General features: G+C 50.6%; 1 protein-coding gene and 1 non-coding gene across 2 annotated transcripts, besides 24 other annotated features; one reads left to right on the forward strand and one right to left on the reverse strand.

Moving 5' to 3' along the window:
• Positions 1-443: part of a sequence feature (areas not merged during assembly with more than two copies in the genome that could not be assigned to a particular haplotype) that runs on past the window's edge.
• Positions 444-1360: a sequence feature (areas merged during assembly that could not be assigned to a particular haplotype. This can correspond to areas where the two haplotypes were merged or to regions with more than two copies in the genome that were merged during assembly.).
• Positions 1268-1294: a microsatellite.
• Positions 1361-1418: a sequence feature (areas merged during assembly that could not be assigned to a particular haplotype. This can correspond to areas where the two haplotypes were merged or to regions with more than two copies in the genome that were merged during assembly.).
• Positions 1412-3833: a mobile genetic element.
• Positions 1419-10989: a sequence feature (areas not merged during assembly with more than two copies in the genome that could not be assigned to a particular haplotype).
• Tc00.1047053508999.170 (surface protease GP63, putative) lies at positions 4168-5763 on the forward strand (the record flags this gene model as incomplete). The annotated part of the gene is made up of 1 exon (XM_815006.1): positions 4168-5763. One exon carries the CDS (start codon positions 4168-4170, stop codon positions 5761-5763), a length of 1596 nt encoding a protein of 531 aa, XP_820099.1.
• Positions 6119-6161: a sequence feature (T-rich).
• Positions 6232-6498: a mobile genetic element.
• Positions 10552-11735: a mobile genetic element.
• Positions 10990-12479: a sequence feature (heterozygous, non-Esmeraldo-like haplotype).
• Positions 11716-11735: a microsatellite.
• Positions 11736-15858: a mobile genetic element.
• Positions 12480-16222: a sequence feature (areas not merged during assembly with more than two copies in the genome that could not be assigned to a particular haplotype).
• Positions 15862-16983: a mobile genetic element.
• Positions 16223-17470: a sequence feature (heterozygous, Esmeraldo-like haplotype).
• On the reverse strand, positions 17013-17084 carry Tc00.1047053508999.180. Its single transcript has one exon. It is a non-coding gene; the product is annotated as a tRNA-Glu (tRNA).
• Positions 17447-17470: a microsatellite.
• Positions 17470-17908: a mobile genetic element.
• Positions 17471-17524: a sequence feature (haploid, non-Esmeraldo-like haplotype).
• Positions 17525-17881: a sequence feature (areas not merged during assembly with more than two copies in the genome that could not be assigned to a particular haplotype).
• Positions 17882-17902: a sequence feature (haploid, non-Esmeraldo-like haplotype).
• Positions 17903-19205: part of a sequence feature (haploid, Esmeraldo-like haplotype) that runs on past the window's edge.
• Positions 18045-18226: a microsatellite.
• Positions 18683-18709: a sequence feature (AT_rich).
• Positions 18777-18833: a sequence feature (AT_rich).

The following is a 19205-nucleotide window of genomic DNA, read 5'->3' on the forward strand; positions in this document are numbered from 1 at the left end:
GAGTGAGGGAGAGAGAGCCATGCACCGCCCGCACACACACTCGTCCTTCTCTCTCTCTCTCTCTGTGTGTGTGTCCCCTTGCATGGACTCTCGCCCTCACCTCATCCCACGAAGCACACACATAATGTGCCCATTGTATATATTGCATGCACACCCATGCAGGCCCGTTGGTGCTCTCTTTTGCACGACACGCACCGCTGCCGTCCTGCCTGGCTGCATGGGCGGAGCACCGTAACTGTTTCTGTTTTGTTTTTATTGCATTGAGTGGGCGACCTCTCTCTCTCTCTCCCTGTGTGTGTGTTTTGCTTTACGGGAGCAATGAGAGTGTGTGCGCTGGTCGTCCCACGCTTCGGCTTTTTTTTTTGTTTTTCATTGTTTTGTGGTTGAGAGCACGTATTCCGCGGGCTACGTGTGTGTGTTTGTGTGTGATGATATGAGTAATTTGTGCGTGTTCTATCTGCCTCTCTCTGCCGTTGCTTTCTTCTGACTCTCTTGTGGCGCACAGCTGCTCTGCAATTATAGGCGCTGCCAAACACACAAGCACATGCACACACATGCCGTGTTTAAAACGCTGAGAATGCACGCACGCACAGGATTGTGGCTGCGGAGGCCCTCGCGAGGGGCGAAGAAGCCTGCATTTTGTTTTTTCGACATGTTGCTCGGTGTGTGCTGACGCGTGACGAATAACAACACGCCCCAATAAGCAGAAAAGAAGTAAAACAAAATGGCGCTGAGCGGCACACCGGTAAGCCAAAAATACGCAATCACCAATAAAAAAGCCGGCGATCACCCAGCAGGCACATCAAAGCCTCCTAAAACCAACCTGGAATAGACAAAAAAAAGGGGGCGATCATAGAAAACAAAGATCCGCCCCCCCAAACAGGAAAAGCATTTTAAAAAACGCGATCCTGTTTTTTGTCCTTACTGCCGGGGTTGGCCGCCGCAAGGAATAAAAAAGAGTAGGGCGGTGGCCCCGGACGAGAGATACATGACGACGAATCGAGGTATCCACGCTGCGGCGGCGCGCCCTAAACATGTCGCTTTCGTTTTCCAGGGGACAACGCAAATGTGCTCGATTGTTCGAAGATCGAAATTAACACCTTAAGTGAAAATGGGTCGCGCGACCACATTTTTTTTAGCTCAGTGGCAAACAAGCTCACAATGTCATCCGGGGCGCGGGTTCGACTCCCGCGAGGGCCCATGGCTTTTTAGCGCGAATACCTTAAGGAAGGGCACGCTCCCGGGCCGCTTCTCGAAGACACGAGTTTTTTCTTTTTTTTTTTTTTCTTCTCTTACCAGTCGTAGTAACTACGCCTCAATTGTGCAGCCCTGGTAAGCGTACGAAGGAATTCAGCAGCAAGGATAACCTTACTCCGCGGGCAGCCATGTAAATGGCTCCAACATCCGCCCTAAGAGAGAGACACGAGTCGGTAACAGAAACAGTGATCGGCGTCCCATGCTGCGAGGAGCTCCTCAGGGGTCCGTACTGGGACCATATTTGTTCTCCCTTTACGTGCACCCACTTCTCAATCTGCTGAACAGCTTTGCGGGTGTCACAGCAGACATGTATGCGGACGACCTCTCTATTATCGTTAAGGGGCAGTCCCGGGAAGACGCCATTCCCGCGGCCGGCATGGTTCTTGAAAAACTGCATGGGTGGAGTCAGGAAAATGGCCTGGCCATCAACTCGTCAAAGTGTGAAGCCGCTTGGTTCACGCTCTCCACGCACACGGAGTCAGATTATGATCGTGAAGGAAAGTGGCCCCTGGTAGTGGCTGGATGTGAAATCCCAGTCATGACCATGGGGGCATCGCGAACTACGAAGCTTCTTGGCATGGATCTCGATCCACGACTGACGCTAAATGCGGCGGCCTCCAAGCAATGCGCTGCCACTTCGCAACGGATATCGCAGCTACGCTGCATTGCGCATAAAGAGGCGGGACCATCTCCACATGACCTACGCACGTTCGTCATTGGATACGGTGCTTCCAAATTACGCTATGGCGGCGAGCTCATATGGGCAGTAGCGACGGATTCAGCGAAGAATGAGATGCAGAAGACGTATGCAACCCTGGCACGCATTGTCAGCGGAGTTCCGAGCACTGTCGACCCGGAATCCGCACTTCTAGGGGCTAATATGCCGCCGCTGCACGTCCTTTGCCTGCGCGCGCGGCTCTCCATATTTGAGAACACACGCGCATGTCAGATGGACTGGATGCGAAGACCTCCGCCTGAGCCACCGCCCCGCGCAGGTTTCCGCATCTCGCCATTGTCTCGGGACGAGCTATATGCCATCGTAGACGCATACACAAAGGACTATGGCATCACTCAGAGCTCACCACGCGAAGAGCGGTTCTTTCGCAGCTCCATTCCTCCCTGGTTTGCGGCCTCCGCACACCAGGTCACCATTGGCGTGGAACTTCCGATAGACCACTCAATAACTGACGAAGAAGAGCTGACAAGGGAAAAGCGACGAGTCAGCGAAGAGGCTCTAGCGCTGCACAGCCATTGTTTGTGGATACTCGCGACGGATGGCGGTGTAGACGTTCCCAAGTCAGCCGGGGTTGGAATCCTGCTCTCATCCCTCAATTCATCGGAGATAATAGAAAAGGCCAGTATAAACTGCGGTGCACGCCCATGCAGCTACAGGACGGAATCCCGTGCGCTGCTTCTAGCCCTGGAGAAGCTGATTATCCCTTGTATCCGCTACAAGCGTAAAACCCTGCTTGTGGTTACAGACAGTCAGTCTCTTCTTGCGGCTTTAAACAAGGGCCCTCTCAGTCAGACAGACTGGACGGAGGATCAGATCTGGCAACGTCTCTTGACACTAACGTGTGCTGGCTGGTCTGTGTAGCTGCAGTTTTGTTACGGACATTGTAGAATACATGCTAACGAGCTTGCAGATCAGTATGCGACGCAGACCATGGCAACTGGACAATACACGGAGCACGGAACCGCACCTTTATGGCATACGGATCTGCTGACATGTTTTACTACCCTGCTCACCAACAAATGGCGTAGTACGATTCGTCAAGACACTCATCGCTACTTGCTTTGCGGCACAAGGCCATCAGATCTTAGCGGTAAGGACCTGATCACTCAGGAAATTCTTCACCGTCAAGAACTGGTTCACCTCGCAAGGGCAAGGTGCGGCGAATCTGAGCTCTGGGGTCGACTATACTGGGCTGTGAGAGATTGCACGAACCAACACCGTTTCCGCAACATCTCACCGGAACAGTCTGCATATATGCGCTCTAACAACGATCCAACTGCACCGGGGACGGGCACTGTTTCCCCGTCGGCAAGGGACGAAGACGACTCTCCAGTAAGGGGACGAACCGTCACACGCCGTCGGAAGGAGAAATGTCCGTACTGCGATTCTACATTGACGGGATTCTCGAATCTCGTTAGTCACTGTCGGTCATTTTACCCGAAACATCCTCCACCGCTTCCCGAGCTCAAAATTGATTTCTGTGACATGATTTTCCCCACACGTAGAAGCACCGCACAGCACAGAAGTCGCTGCGCACACAACCCAGACGCCACTCGACATCTAAACAGCAGTGCCAGGAGGCGATCTCTGCTGCCGCAGGATCGGCCAGCTTCCACAAGCACGCCAATTGGCCCGCAGGAAACCTTGCACCATCTGCTTCTAGAATGTCCAGGCGCCTTGGCTGTGCGCCAAAGATTGGGCATTGAACAGGACCTTCGCCACGGAAAGTTCTCTCAATGGCAGTTGCTTCATAGCAGGAAACTTTTGTCGTTGCTCGACCACCTCTTCGGCACTCAGATGGCATCGTGTGGCTAGAAGTTTTGGTAAGAGTAGGGGAAAACCCGAAGAAAATGTAAAGAACGGGAAAAAAAAGGAGGAAGAGGCGGAATGCCATCAATGGACCGGAGTGAATTTTCCAGTCAGTAGCAGTGAAACAAATGGACGGGCGTTCACGAATTATTCTTATTTATTGTGGAAAAGAAGCCGAGATAACTTCGTAATGTTGTACTCAATGTGTATCTCAGCAGTTACCATAACTCACTGATGCCGTATTTTATTGAGACTGCACCAGTTATTCAATCCATTCATTTATTCTGTCAAGGTAAGCCAATTGACAAGCATACAAACAGCTAAAGTGTGATGTGAAAGGCCCAAAAGAAAAAACACACACAAGGATGCGTCACACTCTGCTATTCCAGGTGCTGCTGCTCTGCTGCGTCTCTGGTTCTGTTGCCGTCGCTGAGCATCACAGCTTCTCCGATGAAATTGAAAAAAAGGTTGGACCACGGACGACAGCAGTGGTGCTAGAGCTGCCAACTCGGGGAGGTGGCATGTTGCGGGCGATGACTGCCTCGGCTCCCGAATGGGCGCCCATCCGCTTTCAAGTCTTCACGGAGGATCTGAACGATCCCTCAAAGTACTGTACCGCCGAGGGGCAGATTCGTCCGGACTTTACTGGGGGAACTGTTGAGTGTAAGGAAAAGGATATTTTAACGGAGGAGAAAAAGTCCATCATGTTAAAATCTCTTATTCCCCGAGCACTTAAAATGCACACGGATCGTCTCCTTGTTAAGCCTCTCACGGTCAATGTTATTGTACCATGGTACTTGTCAGGTATATGCGCTCAGTTTACAATACCCAGATCCCACCACACAGAGGGTGTGAGCGCTGCGGACATGTACTTGTATGTCTCCGCTGCCCCTATAAAGATTTCCACTCTTGCGTGGGCTACTACATGCTTAAAATTACCCGATGGACGTCCTATTATTGGTGTGATGAATTATGGCCCGAGCTCTGTCACTGATTCGGAGTACGGTGTTCGTACTTTAGCGCATGAGATTGGACATGCTCTTGGGTTTACTTTTAGGATAATGAAGGAACGCAAAATGGTGAAAGAGGTTGAGGGTGTGCGTGGCAAGGCAAAGGTGCTGCAGGTGTCGTCACCCAAGACGGTGGAGAAGACTCGTGAGCACTTCAACTGCGTGAATGCTACCGGGATGGAGCTGGAGGACGAGGGTGGGGAAAGGACAGCATTGTCGCATTGGAAGAGACGCAACGCAAAGGACGAGCTGATGGCTGGTATTCCCGGAATCGGATACTACACGGCGTTGACAATGGCTGCTTTGGAGGACACCGGGTTTTACATGGCAAATTGGGGAAAGGAGGAACCGATGTCATGGGGCAACAACTCCGGCTGCGCGCTGCTGACGGAGAAATGCGTGATAAATGGCGTCACCCAGTATCCAGAGATGTTTTGCACCGCTGAAAGCAGTCTTCTTTTGTGCACGTCGGATCGCCTGGCGCTGGGGCACTGTACAATAGAACTCTACGACGCTCCCCTTCCCCCACAATTTCAGTACTTCTCGAATCCCAAACTTGGCGGTGTTCCAGACCTTTTAATGGACTTCTGCCCTTACATTGAAACGTATGTCGACACTGGGTGCAGTAATGGGGACGCAACCGTTATGCGTGGGAGCCGCGTTGGCCCGAAATCAAAGTGCTTAAAGGGGGATGGGCTTGCCGATTTCATGGGTCGTATTGGTGACGTGTGCGCTGAGGTGTCGTGTGAAAAGGGCGAGGTGAGCGTGCGGTACCTTGGAGACGATGCGTGGCACAAGTGCCCGGAGGGCGGCAGTATTACACCAACTGGGCTGTTCATGCAAGGGAGGATTTTGTGTCCAAAGTACGACGATGTATGTATTGTCTTCGATACAATTAATGAAAGTGGAGACGTGAGCAGTTTGCTGTCAGCTTTTCCCCGATTCCATTGATTATGCTGGTTCTTATTTTTATTTCAATGTGTTAATGATTTTGTAAAAAAACGCGTTTTGTAACCGTTCAATTGTAAATTTGCCAGTTTTTGGTCAGTACTGTCAATTTGTCTTCTTTAATCATTTTTAACCCCTTACGGGCACATTTATCCCCAATTGAAAAGAGATGTTTTGATAGTAATATATATGTATTTGCGGCCGAGTGGCCTCTACTTTTTCTCTGCTATTTGCTTTAGGTCAAATTATTATTTTTCCAAATTGAACCGGATCGTGCGTCAAGAACGCAAAAGAAACAGTGCGTGTGTGGGGCGGCATTTATAGAAAAGAAGCCATTTGTATTGTTGGAGCGTAGTAATTTTTTTCTTTTAAATTTGTTTGTCATTTTTTTTTTTTTTTTTATGGTTACGAGAGGAATGGTGTGAACGGAGGTGTGTCTAGAGGAACACCCAATAATAATGTCTTCTTCTGGGAGCTTGTGAAGAGGATGAACGCGAGGAATGTTGGTTGCCCAAATTAATATATCCTCCATCAAAGGCGAATATATTTATTTGCGATAATTGCCCATCTTTCGAATGCTCTGCAACACCGCGATGGAAGGAGTCGAGGAACCGATAACGGCAAGACGAATGCTTTTTTTCTTTTTTTTGCTTTCTCACTCATCCTCTTTTGATTCCTGCCTTTCGGCGGGGTCTTGTGGTTGGAAGAGCACAAATTTTTCCACTTCGTAATGAATAAACATCATCCATCTGAATAGACCGCACCGTGTCAGGAGAGTGGCTTCCCGAATATACATGTATTTAATTGGAGCAAGCATTGAGGATGTGGCAAAGCCACCGCCTCTCCATTTACCTCTTTTCCCTCTTTTGCTTGATTTCTTTAGATAATTTTAGGATTCGTGCAGCGGCGCAGGCGATTATTCTCTCCTATCTATTCTTGTGAAGCCTAGCGCAAAGAATATTTATTGAGGGAGGAATTTATGGGTGGATTCATGGCTCGGACGGTGTCCACGAGACGGACACGCCCACAACCACATTCTGAGGTTGTGCGGTCCAACGGCACTTTCTCCACTTTGCCCAGCGACTAGCCCGCCATTGAGCCACCACGTGGGCGGCGTTCTCACCATTAGCGGGCGGCAAACTCGTTGCAAGGCGGGAACAAGACAAAGGAACAAATTGCACCTCGTTGCGACACTCTGTCGCTGCCATCACCGTGCCGAGGAACCCTGAGTCCATTCAAGCCTCTTTTGAGGAGGAAGAAGCACACCGCTGTTTGGAACAAGTGGGCGGCACTTGAAGGAAGGCAGTTGGCGCTGCAGCGCCCATATGAGTGCGCTTGGGCTTGGTTGGAGGAGCAAAAATACTGAAATGCAGCTCAGATGCCCACGCGCAGTCCCAGGCGGTGCGGATTCGATCGGCGCCGATGCAGGAGTCGCTCATGGTCATCAATGGAACGACAACTTGGCGACCATCAGCACTCCGCAAGGCCCGTCACAAGTCTCCACCGCCCCTGCCACGGGAAGTTGGAATGCGTCCCATACGGCAGAGGCAATCGGAAGATCCTACAAATTCATGACGTGTCAGAGGGATTAGAGCTGTTACTCGGCCCACGGGGCACACGGGGGACCAAGTGGGGAATCCGTGGGAGGCGGGGGCTCGTACGGAGGATCGCGGTCGCACCATTTGACGGCGTATTCAAATGCATGATGGATGCGACGCCTGGCCACGGCTCCTGGATGCGTCTTGGGCTACCTTTGCGACGCCGGCCGCGCCAGATCCCGGCATGCAGACAGCCGTGAGGGGAACGGTGTGTCCTGGGCGTGCGCCATTCGCGGGGAGGAGATGCTTACGGAATCGTGCTAGTTGGCAGGGCGACTGCGTACACTCAGTCATATGGATCCTCGGGACAGTGAATAACGATGCTGGAGTGCGGATCCAGGACATTCAGGGTGCTATCGAGGTGCCCAGAAATGGGACCGCCCTTTCCCCCAGGCATTTCAGAGAGCAAACAAATAGCATGCCGCGCCCCCGCCCAATGAAGCACGATGCTGCAAACGTGGTTGGATTGGAAAATACAACACGGCGTGCCGAGTGAAGCTGCGCAAGGAGGCCTATAAACAAACAAAAAAGGACTTTCGGCTCCGGAAGCGACGGCTTCTGGGCCGGCACAGGTGGGGCGCCGCAATCAATGTCCGGGTGCGGCCGCTCGGCATGTTTTTTCTCTCAACGCCGCGCTCGTGGTGATGCCGTGGGCCACCTCACCAGGACGTCGTGCGGTTGACACCTTTGGTGTAAACGAGCTGGCGCACCGGGCGACGGTGCTGTGGGCACAATTGGCGCCGGGGAAGGACGGCACACGACCATATTTTCTGAGGGCCACAGCATCGTTTGGCGCACCCATAGCCGTCGGGTTGCGTTGCGGGAGAAGGAGGATTGCTCGCCCTAGCGACGAGTGGGCGTGTGCGCTTTTCATTCCTGAGGTGGATCCGACGGCGGATAAATCCAACGGCACGCGACTGTGTTGACGATTTGTGGAACGACACTGTGTTACGATCCGTCACCTCGACGAGCGATGGGAACGAAATGAATTTGAGGATCTCCGCACAGCATGCACTGCTTGTGGGAAAGGCAGGTAGTATTTGTGAAGCGTTGGAAGGGACCGTCGCGGGATGGTCTGGCGGTGCCTTTTGCGGCGGTGTTGGACAAGCCGTCAGGACAGAGATGGCGGTTCATCGCATGGCCAAAGGCAAGGAACGCCCGGGAGGACGCTGAGGTAACGTTTGCTCTGCCATTTCACATTTCCCAGTATCTTAGCGCAAAGTGGGACGAAGCCGCTGCTTTACTGGACTTGGTTGCGTCTTTTTACAGGCGGCTCTTTTGGCGGATATGCACGGGCGAGTTTCCGCTGTCGAGTGGAATTCGTGGATCTCGTGGAATTGACTCGCCCCACACGGGCCACGAGAGTTGTCCGGAAGTTCCCCGCACCGCCGCGAGGGTCTTGGCGGAAGACACCGAGATGGTAAGACCGCAGTCTGTGGTGCCGCGCGTGGTAAGGGCACCTGTTTGGGTTTGCGGTATCCGAACCAGCGGGCTGCGGAGGAGTGTGGTTCAGCGGGGCCACGGTGCGGCCAAGAAGTGGCACCAACGGGAGAACAGGAGGCTCTCGCCAAGAGGTGTGAAGCCATCGGTGCATCCTTAAGCCGCGAGACGAAGAGCGCCGCCTTGAGGCGCCATGCGAAGACGAGGATTGAGGGAGGCCGCGTTTCTCTGAAAGCATACGGCCAAGGGTGTGGATGGTGTGGCCCTCGTATGATGCTGCGCGGCGGTGCGGGGGATTCCCTCTTTTGACATTAGCTCTTGTTTTTTCAACATATTGCGTCCCTGAGCGTCGTGTCCTCACGATCCCGCAGACGTGCCGCCATACGCACCGAAATTGCGGCAGGAGCGACCCCGCAAATTGCCGGAGAAGGAGCTCGTTTGCCTTGGGGCGGCCTCGCCAGCTCCTGCCATGTTGGCGACAGACGCGTCCATGCACGGATGGAGCGGTTTACTGCTTTGGGGCGGGGGACTTGTTGGCGGCTGGCGGCACGCGGGAACGGGTGCCAAACGCAATTCGCCCGCCGACGAGACCCCGATGGGATCACCACTGGTGGAGTTTCGCTGCCCAACATGTGGCTTTTAGCAATAAACCAATGACGGACCGACCCGCCACCGCACGGCACGCCACGGGCATCGACCAGACATCGTGAAAACCGGCCAACGCGAATTGTGCGATGAAGCAATTCCGCATCCACTCCGCTGCCCGGTTCTGCCGGCAGTTAGAGAAAACATGAGGCGGACACTTGGGAAGTGGGGAAGCTGTGCCTCACGGAAGGGTTGGCGCAGTTTCTTCTCGGGGTGGAAAGGCTCTGCCCCCCAACAGTGCTTCTGCGCGGCGAGAAGGCACGAAGCTCCTCGAAGATGCGGCGCAACGTCGATGCTGGTGGCAGGCGCCTCCTCATTTCTCATTATTTATCGATTATTTGGTTGGTTGATTTATGGTTTTGTTATTGTGCTGATTATCGGCAGCGATGGATTACTGAGCCGCGGCGCTATTCCGGGGCGGAGGCGTGACAGGGTCGTGTTTCACGCCCTCTGCTGCAGCTGCCTCTCCGGGGGCCGGGGCTCTCCTTCACGTCTCCACTCAGCAGGGCGGACGTGCTCGACGATGGTGGCCGGCGTGCGGGTCGTCGAATTTATTTGAGGAAACACGAGAAAAAACAAAAACAAAAAGCGGTTGGAGCCAGCTTCCTTAGCCACGGAGGGACGGGTTGTAGCGCACGTGCGTGTTCGCTGTCGCCATCAACCCCTGGGAGGTGCTGCGGAGGGAATTCTTCCCGCACGCAAGAGGCGCGCACACGGCGGACGGCCTTTGCGCTGCTGGAGGAACTCTCAGTGCTGCGGGGGAGTCACAACGCACCATGGGTCCGGTGTGTTGGCTTTCGGGGCAGCTTTTGGCAACGCTCCGAACCGCCGTGTTGAAAGGACCGGCGTGGTCATGGGGCGGTGGAGAGAGCAACGGCGAACACGGCGAATTTAACGCGATGGGGTGGCAGGTGGTGCAGTGCGGAAGAGACGGTCATGATCATTGCACCGCCGGCGCGCCTGTAGCCGAGCACCTCGAGAGAACGACGATGAAAGGAGGTTCGTCCGGATTACTCTTCGCATCCCCGCTTCAGGGCTGCCCATCACGATGGGGTTGCCGTGCGGTGATGCCACATGATATGGGCTGCTTGGAGAGAGTGTGTGCTGTGCGCTGCTTCTAGCCCTGGAGAAGCTGATTATCCCTTGTATCCGCTACAAGCGTAAAACCCTGCTTGTGGTTACAGACAGTCAGTCTCTTCTTGCGGCTTTAAACAAGGGCCCGCTCAGTCAGACAGACTGGACGGAGGATCAGATCTGGCAGCGTCTCTTGACACTGACGTGTGCTGGCTGGTCTGTGTACCTGCAGTTTTGTTACGGACATTGTGGAGTACATGCTAACGAGCTTGCAGATCAGTATGCGACGCAGACTATGGAGACTGGACAATACACGGAGCAAGGAATTGCACATATATGGCATACGGATCTGCTGACATGCATTAACACCCAGCTCACCAACAAGTGGCGTAGTAACATTCGTCAAGACACTCATCGCTACTTGCTTTGCGGCAAAAGGCCATCAGATCTTAGCGGCAAGGACCTGATCACTCAGGAAATTCTTCACCGTCAAGAACTGGTTCACCTCGCAAGGGCAAGGTGCGGCGAATCTGAGCTCTGGGGCCGACTATACTGGGCTGTGAGAGATTGCACGAACCAATGCCGTTTCTGCAACATCTCACCAGAACAGTCTGCATATATGCGCTCTAACAAAGATCCAACTGCACCGGGGACGGACACTGTTCCCCCGTCGGCAAGGGATGAAGACGTCTCTCCAGTAATGAGACGAACCGTCACACGCCGTCGGAAGGAGAAATGTCCGTACAGCGATTCTATATTGACGGGATTCTCGAATCTCGTCAGTCACTGTCGGTCATTTCACCCGAAACATCCTCCACCGCTTCCCGAGCCCAAATGCGATTTCTGTGACATGGTTTTCCCCACACGTAGAAGCACCGCACAGCACAGAAGTCGCTGCGCACACAACCCAGACGCCACACGGCATCTAAACAGAAGTGCCAGGAGGCGATCTCTGCTACCGCAGGATCAGCCAGCTTCCACAAGCACGCCCATTGGCCCGCAGGAAACCTTGCACCATCTGCTTCCAGAATGTCCAGGCGCCTTGGCTGCGCGCTAACGACTGGGCATTGAACAGGACCTCCGCACCGAAAAGTTCTCTCAATGGCAGTTGCTTCATAGCAGGAAACTTTTGTCGCTGCTCGACCACCTCTTCGGCACTCAGATGGCATTGTATAGCTAGACGCGCTGGTAAGAGTAGAAAAAAAAAAAAAAAAAAAAGACCACCACCGCAAGTAACGCAATCCTTCAGGCGGTTAGTAAACTGCCTTCCAGCCTCGTCGCCGCTCCTGCTGTGTGGGGATTTCAACATGCATCACCCACAGTGGGAGCCATTCTTGGAGTCTTCTCCAAGCGAGGTTGCCGCAGAATTTTTAGAACTGTGCACGGATGCGGGACTGACCTTGGTTAACACCCCTGGTGAGATCACGTATGCTCGTGGCACAAGAGAACGATCCTGTATCGATCTGACATGGTCAAAGCATTTGACTGTGTCAGATTGGTCAGCTTCTGTGTCGCCGCTTAGTGATCATTACATGCTAACATTTACGCTGCATCAGGCATTTAAGGATACCATACCTTCGGCACCTAAGACATTCTACAGTTGGGGGAAGTGCAAATGGGATTTATTTGTCAAGGACTTCGACGCACAACTTCCGGCATATGACTATAAAAAGCGGTCCACCGGCATTAAAGCTTTCACGAGAGCGGTTATTACTTCGTATCGACGACATTGCCCCCGCGGCATGCACAAGGATGGTCCCAGGCTTTGGGACGACACTCTCATGGAATCAGAGCGGATTGCTACCGACAGCAAGGCCCGCTATCTACAGTTACCGACGCCCGACCGTGAGGCAGAAATGCAACGGACAAGGAGTCAATTCTTCCTCCTACTCCGAGAGCGCTTGCGCAACACGTATCTACGTCGCATCAGCAAGTTAAATCCAGGCGAACCACTCGCATGGAAATACATTTCCGGACGAAAAAAGGCATCACTTCCACCTCCTACATCATTGTTGTTGGGAGATGGTCAACACACTTATAAAACAGCAAGGAGAGCAGCGAATGCTCTCAATCGCATCTTTTTACCACTTCACCCCTCTCACAAGGCAGTTAGGTTTTCCAAAGGCATCAAAAGACAGAACCCATCTTTGGGCATTGTTTCTTCTTCTCTTTTTGGGCAGCAGAACAACAACGAGTCTGCTACCTCATTTACTTCATTTTCTTCTACTTCTTCTAGCTCTGAGCCACAGGATAACAACGAAACTGCCACCACATCTGGTTTAGTTGCTCATCTTCACTCCCCTCTTGATGCACCTTTTAATCGTACGGAACTGCTTGCTGCGCTACGTAATACGCCGTATGGCAAGGCCCCCGGACCGGATGAAGTCTACAGTGAGGCACTGCGACATATTTCGTCAAAGGGTCTTCGATTCCTTCTTCGTTGCATTAACCACAGCTGGACGACAGGTACGATCCCGGCTGAGTGGAGACGCGCTACCATCGTCCCACTCTTAAAACCCGGTAAGTCGCCGGAACTGCTTGAGTCATATCGACCCATCAGCCTTACTTCCATTGTGAGTAAGGTTGCTGAGAAAATGGTACTGAAGAGATTGCTTTGGGTGTGGACGCCTCACCCCCACCAGTATGCATATCGTAGTATGCGTACCACGACGATGCAGCTGGCACACCTGATACACGAAGTGGAGCATAATAGAAATCATTATTTCCAAGTGAACCTTCCCAAGAAGAGCGGTATTGGTAATCAACTCCACTACAGACCCCATCGGACTCTGCTGGTGTTGGTTGATTTCAGCAAGGCTTTTGACTCCATAGATCATCGGGTCCTCAGTCGCTTGCTGGCTAATATTCCGGGGGTGAATTGTAGAAGGTGGCTTAGAAACTTTCTATGTGGTCGCTACGCGAAGACACGAGTTGGTAACAGAAACAGTGATCGGCGTCCCATGTTGCGAGGAGTTCCTCAGGGGTCCGTACTGGGACCATATTTGTTCTCTCTTTACGTACACCCACTTCTCAATCTGCTGAACAGCTTTGCGGGTGTTACAGCAGACATGTATGCGGACGACCTCTCTATTATCGTTAAGGGGCAGTCCCGGGAAGACGCCATTCCCACTGCCAACATGGTTCTCAAAAAACTGCATGCGTGGAGTCAAGAAAATGGCCTGGCCATTAACCCGTCAAAGTGTGAAGCCGCTTGGTTCACGCTCTCCACGCACACGGAATCAGATTATGATTGTGAAGGAAAGTGGCCCCTGGTAGTGGCTGGATGTCAAATCCCAGTCATGACCATGGGGGCATCGCGAACTACGAAGCTTCTTGGCATGGATCTCGATCCACGACTGACGCTAAATGTGGCGGCCTCCAAGCAATGCGCTGCCACTTCGCAACGGATATCGCAGCTACGCTGCATAGCGCATAAAGAGGCGGGACCATCTCCACATGACCTACGCACGTTCGTCATTGGATACGGTGCTTCCAAATTACGCTATGGCAGCGAGCTCATATGGGCAGTAGCGACGGATTCAGCGAAGAATGAGATGCAGAAGACGTACTCAACTCTGGCGCGCATTCTCAGCGGAGTTCCGAGCACTGTCGACCCGGAATCCGCACTTCTAGAGGCTAATATGCCGCCGCTTCACGTCCTTTGCTTGCGCGCACGGTTCTCCATATTTGAGAACACACGCGCATGTCAGATGGACTGGATGCGGAGACCTCCGCCTGAGCCACCGCCTCGCGCAGGTTTCCGCATCTCGCCATTATCTCGGGACAAGCTATATGCCTTCGTAGACGCATACACAAAGGACTATGGCATCACTCAGAGCTCACCACGCGAAGAGCGGTTCTTTCGCAGCTCCATTCCTCCCTGGTTTGCGGCCTCCGCTCGCCAGGTCACCATTGGCGTGGAACTTCCGATAGACCACTCAATAACTGACGAGGAAGAGCTGACAAGGGAAAAGCGCAGAGTCAGCGAAGAGGCTCTAGCGCTGCACAGTCATCGTTCGTGGATACTCGCGACGGATGGCGGTGTCGACGTTCCCAATTCAGCCGGGGTTGGAATCCTGCTCTCATCCCTCAATTCATCGGAAATAATAGAAAAGGCCAGTATAAACTGCGGTGCACGCCCATGCAGTTACAGGACGGAATCCCGTGCGCTGCTTCTAGCCCTAGAGAAGCTGATTATCCCTCGTATCCAACACAGGCATAAAACCCTGCTTGTGGTTACAGTCAGTCTCTTCTAGCGGCTTTAAACAAGGGCCCGCTCAGTCAGACAGACTGGACGGAGGATCAGATCTGGCAACGTCTCTTGACACTAACGTGTGCTGGCTGGTCTGTGCACCTGCAGTTTTGTTACGGACATTGTGGAGTACATGCTAACGAGCTTGCAGATCAGTATGCCACGCAGACTATGGAGACTGGACAATACACGGAGCAAGCAATTGCACCTTTATGGCATACGGATCTGCTGACATGCATTAACACCCAGCTCACCAACAAGTGGCGTAGTACGATTCGTCAAGACACTCATCGCTACTTGCTTTGCGCAAAAGGCCATCAGATCTCAGCGGTAAGGACCTGATCACTCAGGAAATTCTTCACCGTCAAGAACCGGTTCGCCTCGCAAGGGCAAGGTGCGGGGAATCTGAGCTCTGGGGTCGACTATACTGGGCTGTGAGAGATTGCACGAACCAATGCCGTTTCTGCAACATCTCACCGGAACAGTCTGCATATATGCGCTCTAACAACGATCCGACTGCACCGGGGACGGACACTGTTCCCCCGTCGGCAAGGGACGAAGACGTCTCTCCAGTAAGGAGACGTACCACCACACGCCGTCGGAAGGAGAAATGTCCGTACTGTGATTCTACATTGACGGGATTCTCGAATCTCGTTAGTCACTGTCGGTCATTTCATCCGGAACATCCTCCACCGCTTCCCGAGCTCAAATGCGATTTCTGTGACATGATTTTCCCCACACGTAGAAGCACCGCACGGCACAGAAGTCGCTGCGCACACAACCCAGACGCCACACGACATCTAAACAGCAGTGCCAGGAGGCGATCTCTGCTACCGCAGGATCAGCCAGCTTCCACAAGCACGCCGATTGGCCCGCAGGAGGCCTTGCACCATCTGCTTCTAGAGTGTCCAGGCACCTTGGCTGTGCGCCAAAGATTGGGCATTGAACAGGACCTTCGCCACGGAAAGTTCTCTCAATGGCAGTCGTCTCATAGCAGGAAACTCTTGTCGCTGCTCGACCAATTCTCTTCGGCACTCAGATGGCATTGTATAGCTAGACACGCTGGTAAGAGTGGAAAACACAAAAAAAGTATTTTTTAGTTGTGGAGAAAAAAACCTCCGGTTTTCGACGACGATGGATCGCGTGGCCACGCGACAAGAACAGCGACGATCCTTATGAGGCTCATGTTCCTTTTTTGCGCATTTCCCATTATTTGCCGCCTGTGATGGCTGAGGCCGCTTCCTGCCTGGATTTAAAGGCATCCTTTTTTAAAAGTCTCTTTACCGCGGGAGACTTGGCATCTCTTTTGATGCCGCGTGGAGGACGGCACGCTGGTGGAGCTGACACGGCCCCCAATAGGATACAAGGCCGGCCCAGAAATTCTCCAGATTATTATTAGCAGTTGCCGAGGTGACGACGGTGGTTCACCCTCTCCGGGCTGCACCTCCATTGGTGCGTGTCGACGTTTGGATCGATGATATACGCATTGCAGGGTCGAAAAGCGGTGCGACATTGTGGGAAGCCCAAGTGCTTCGTAATGCGGACAGTTGTCACGCCACGATAGGGGAGGATCGCGAATCGGGCGCCACGCAGTACACCTTCCTCGGGGTGCGGTTTGATCACACTCACCGTGCGGTATCCCTGAGTGAAAAGTTTGTCCGGTCTGTACGCGCCATGTCGGCGCTCAATTCTTCAACCATCGCGGAAATGGAGGTAATGGTGTCACGTTTTTTGAACGCGGCAGCCATTTTGGGCACGCGTTTATATGACAACTACTTTTTCATCAAGGCAGTGCGACGCCGATTATCGGCACTTAACCGGGAGATTGTGCAGGAGACATCCCCGGCGAACCTTCCGCCGTCAGTGGCTGGTTTGGGCGAGAGATTGTGACACATCATCGAGAATAATCGTAAGCGAATCATCAATCCCACGGAAAAGGCATCGGCCACCATCATCACGGATGCATCGCTCCATGGATGGGGAGCCGTTTTTATTCCAGACTCCGGCGACGTTAAAATTGCCGGAGGGAAATGGGAAAAGAGGAAACCTTTTCTTATCATGCAGGCCGAGGCACGCGCGGTACGCTTAGCCCTATCGGTCTTTTCCGCCATCTTGCCATCCACCATGGACGTTTGGGTGGGCAATACTTCGCTGCAAGGGGAGGAAAATACAGCTCAAAATCACACGCGTCGACGTGGGAGCTGCAACGGATATTAATAGGAAAATTTTTTTTTTGGAAAAAATTCCGATGCCGGGGATCGAACCCGGGTCTAGCGGGTGAGAGCCGCTTGTTCTAGCCACTATACCACACCGGATCTGTGGTTTCTTTTGGTTCGGGCATGTGAGCAAAATTCTTTTTTACTGTTTCTTTTTTTTTGGAAAAGGCGCGTCGCCGTATTTGCGCGGACGCGTTTGTTGGCGTTACTTTTATATTTGAGCAGGCTTGTGTCAGACGGCTGCGGGATGGAAGTTGCTTTTTGCGGTTCGGATGGAGACGGGCGGGCGGTGGAAGTCGGCGCGTCGCGGGGTCGATGTTTGAAGGATGCTGTTGTGTGCTTGGGCAAGGTGATGTTCTCTCTTGGGGTTTGGTTGCGGCAGTTGTCTTGTTGTTGTTGTCGAAATGGGCAGTGATACTTTGATTTTTCTTGCGTGGTTGTTCGTGTTTATTTTGGAAGAGTTATTATTATTATTATTATTATTAGGAGCTTGTGAAAAGAATGATCGCGGGAGAGCTGGCTAGCTTAATTAATGTATGTGTATATCCTGATAAATGAATGCATTCTTTATGATACTTTCTACCGTATGAATCTTTTGGGAAGAACGCGACTTTGTAGGGGCAGGGAACCGATAGAGGCCGGATAATTTTGTTTTTGTTTTTATTTTGCCATCCCACCCACCCCCTTTTGATTCCCACCACGGGGCGGGGTCTTGTGGTTGGAGGACCCCAAAGTCTGCCACTTCTTAAGTAATAATATTTCAAATCCTAACTGAGGACAAAGGACCATGCTAATGGTCCACAGAATTCTATATATTGAATGAGAATAAAACATTGAAGCAATTAACTAACGAACCTTTTTTCCTAACTTGTTTGGTTTCCATAGATAATTTCAGGATCCGGCCAGCTGCCCGGAAGATTATTCTATTAATTATTGTATTTCGCAGAGTGAATTATTTTTAGATTTTCTTGAATTTTTTTCAAGTTACCGAATTGTTTTTAGGGTCCTTTTTCTGTATTCGGTTTTGGATTAATCATTTGGTAAATATATATCAATAAAAAATATATAAATAAATGAAGCAAATAAATAAATAACTAAATAACTAAATAACTAAATAACTAAATAAATAAATAAATAAATAAATAAAATAAATAAATAAATAAATAAACAGTTATGTAAATAAATGAATCAATCAATCAATAAATAAATGAATGAATCAATCAATAAAATAAGTAAATAAATATTGTTATTAATACTAATCTTCGTTTATTGGTTTTTGATATGGATTGTATTTTGGAACAGTTTTTATTCTTGTATGCGTTTTCTGTTTTCTTTTGATTGGAAAAACGGGAAATATTAACTGCCTTCCCTTTTTTTAAAATAAAACTTACTGGTTCGGCTACTATTTTGATATGTTTAATTACAGCTTGATTTTTATGTATCTGATACCCATTTGATATCCGCTTAAAAGATCATTATTATTTGAAATTATTCTATTTGAGGAAAGGGAAGGTGGATCTAGAGTACTGTGATTATCAAGTGAATATTTATTGAAGAATTTGCTTTTTACCCCATAGAAGCCTGATTTGAAATGAAATTCATTATTTGCGCTTATGACAGGATGAGACCCCAAACATAAAAATTCAAAGTTGGCGAATACTATACATATATATTCATATGTAATAGTCCAAGAAAAGTAAATAAAATATTTATTTATTTAATTTCATATTAGCATAAAGAAAAAGAGAAGAAAGAAAGAAACCGACGCAAATTAATAAATTGTCCGTTTTGTATTTTAATGTTTTAAAATTATTAAAATTTAAAAATGCCTTATTATTATTATTATTTGACATTCTTGTATCAGTAACTTTTTGGGCGATCACACTTTTTTTTTTTTGAATTATGTAGTTTTACTATTATCGTTTACAGATTTCTTGTTTGATCATTCTTTTTTTTTCATTGGCGATTTAATTAAATTGTATTGTGAATTAAATCGTTGAATTTGGCTAAAAAATATGTGGAATATAAATATAATTCACGTGGGGCTTTAAATGGATTTTCCATGCGATATCGTAATGCTGCTGCATGAACGTTTGCAATTTATTTGTCACGGTTTTTCTTTAAGTCTTATTGCTTGAAAAAAGTGTTTTTGAAAAAATATTGAGTTTTCCGATATATGTCTTGTTTATTTCTCCTACTTTAACAGCTTGCATATAATAT

The sequence above is a fragment of the Trypanosoma cruzi genome, genomic scaffold, assembly GCF_000209065.1.
Source record: "Trypanosoma cruzi strain CL Brener 1047053517117 genomic scaffold, whole genome shotgun sequence".
Taxonomy (NCBI): Eukaryota; Euglenozoa; class Kinetoplastea; order Trypanosomatida; family Trypanosomatidae; genus Trypanosoma; species Trypanosoma cruzi.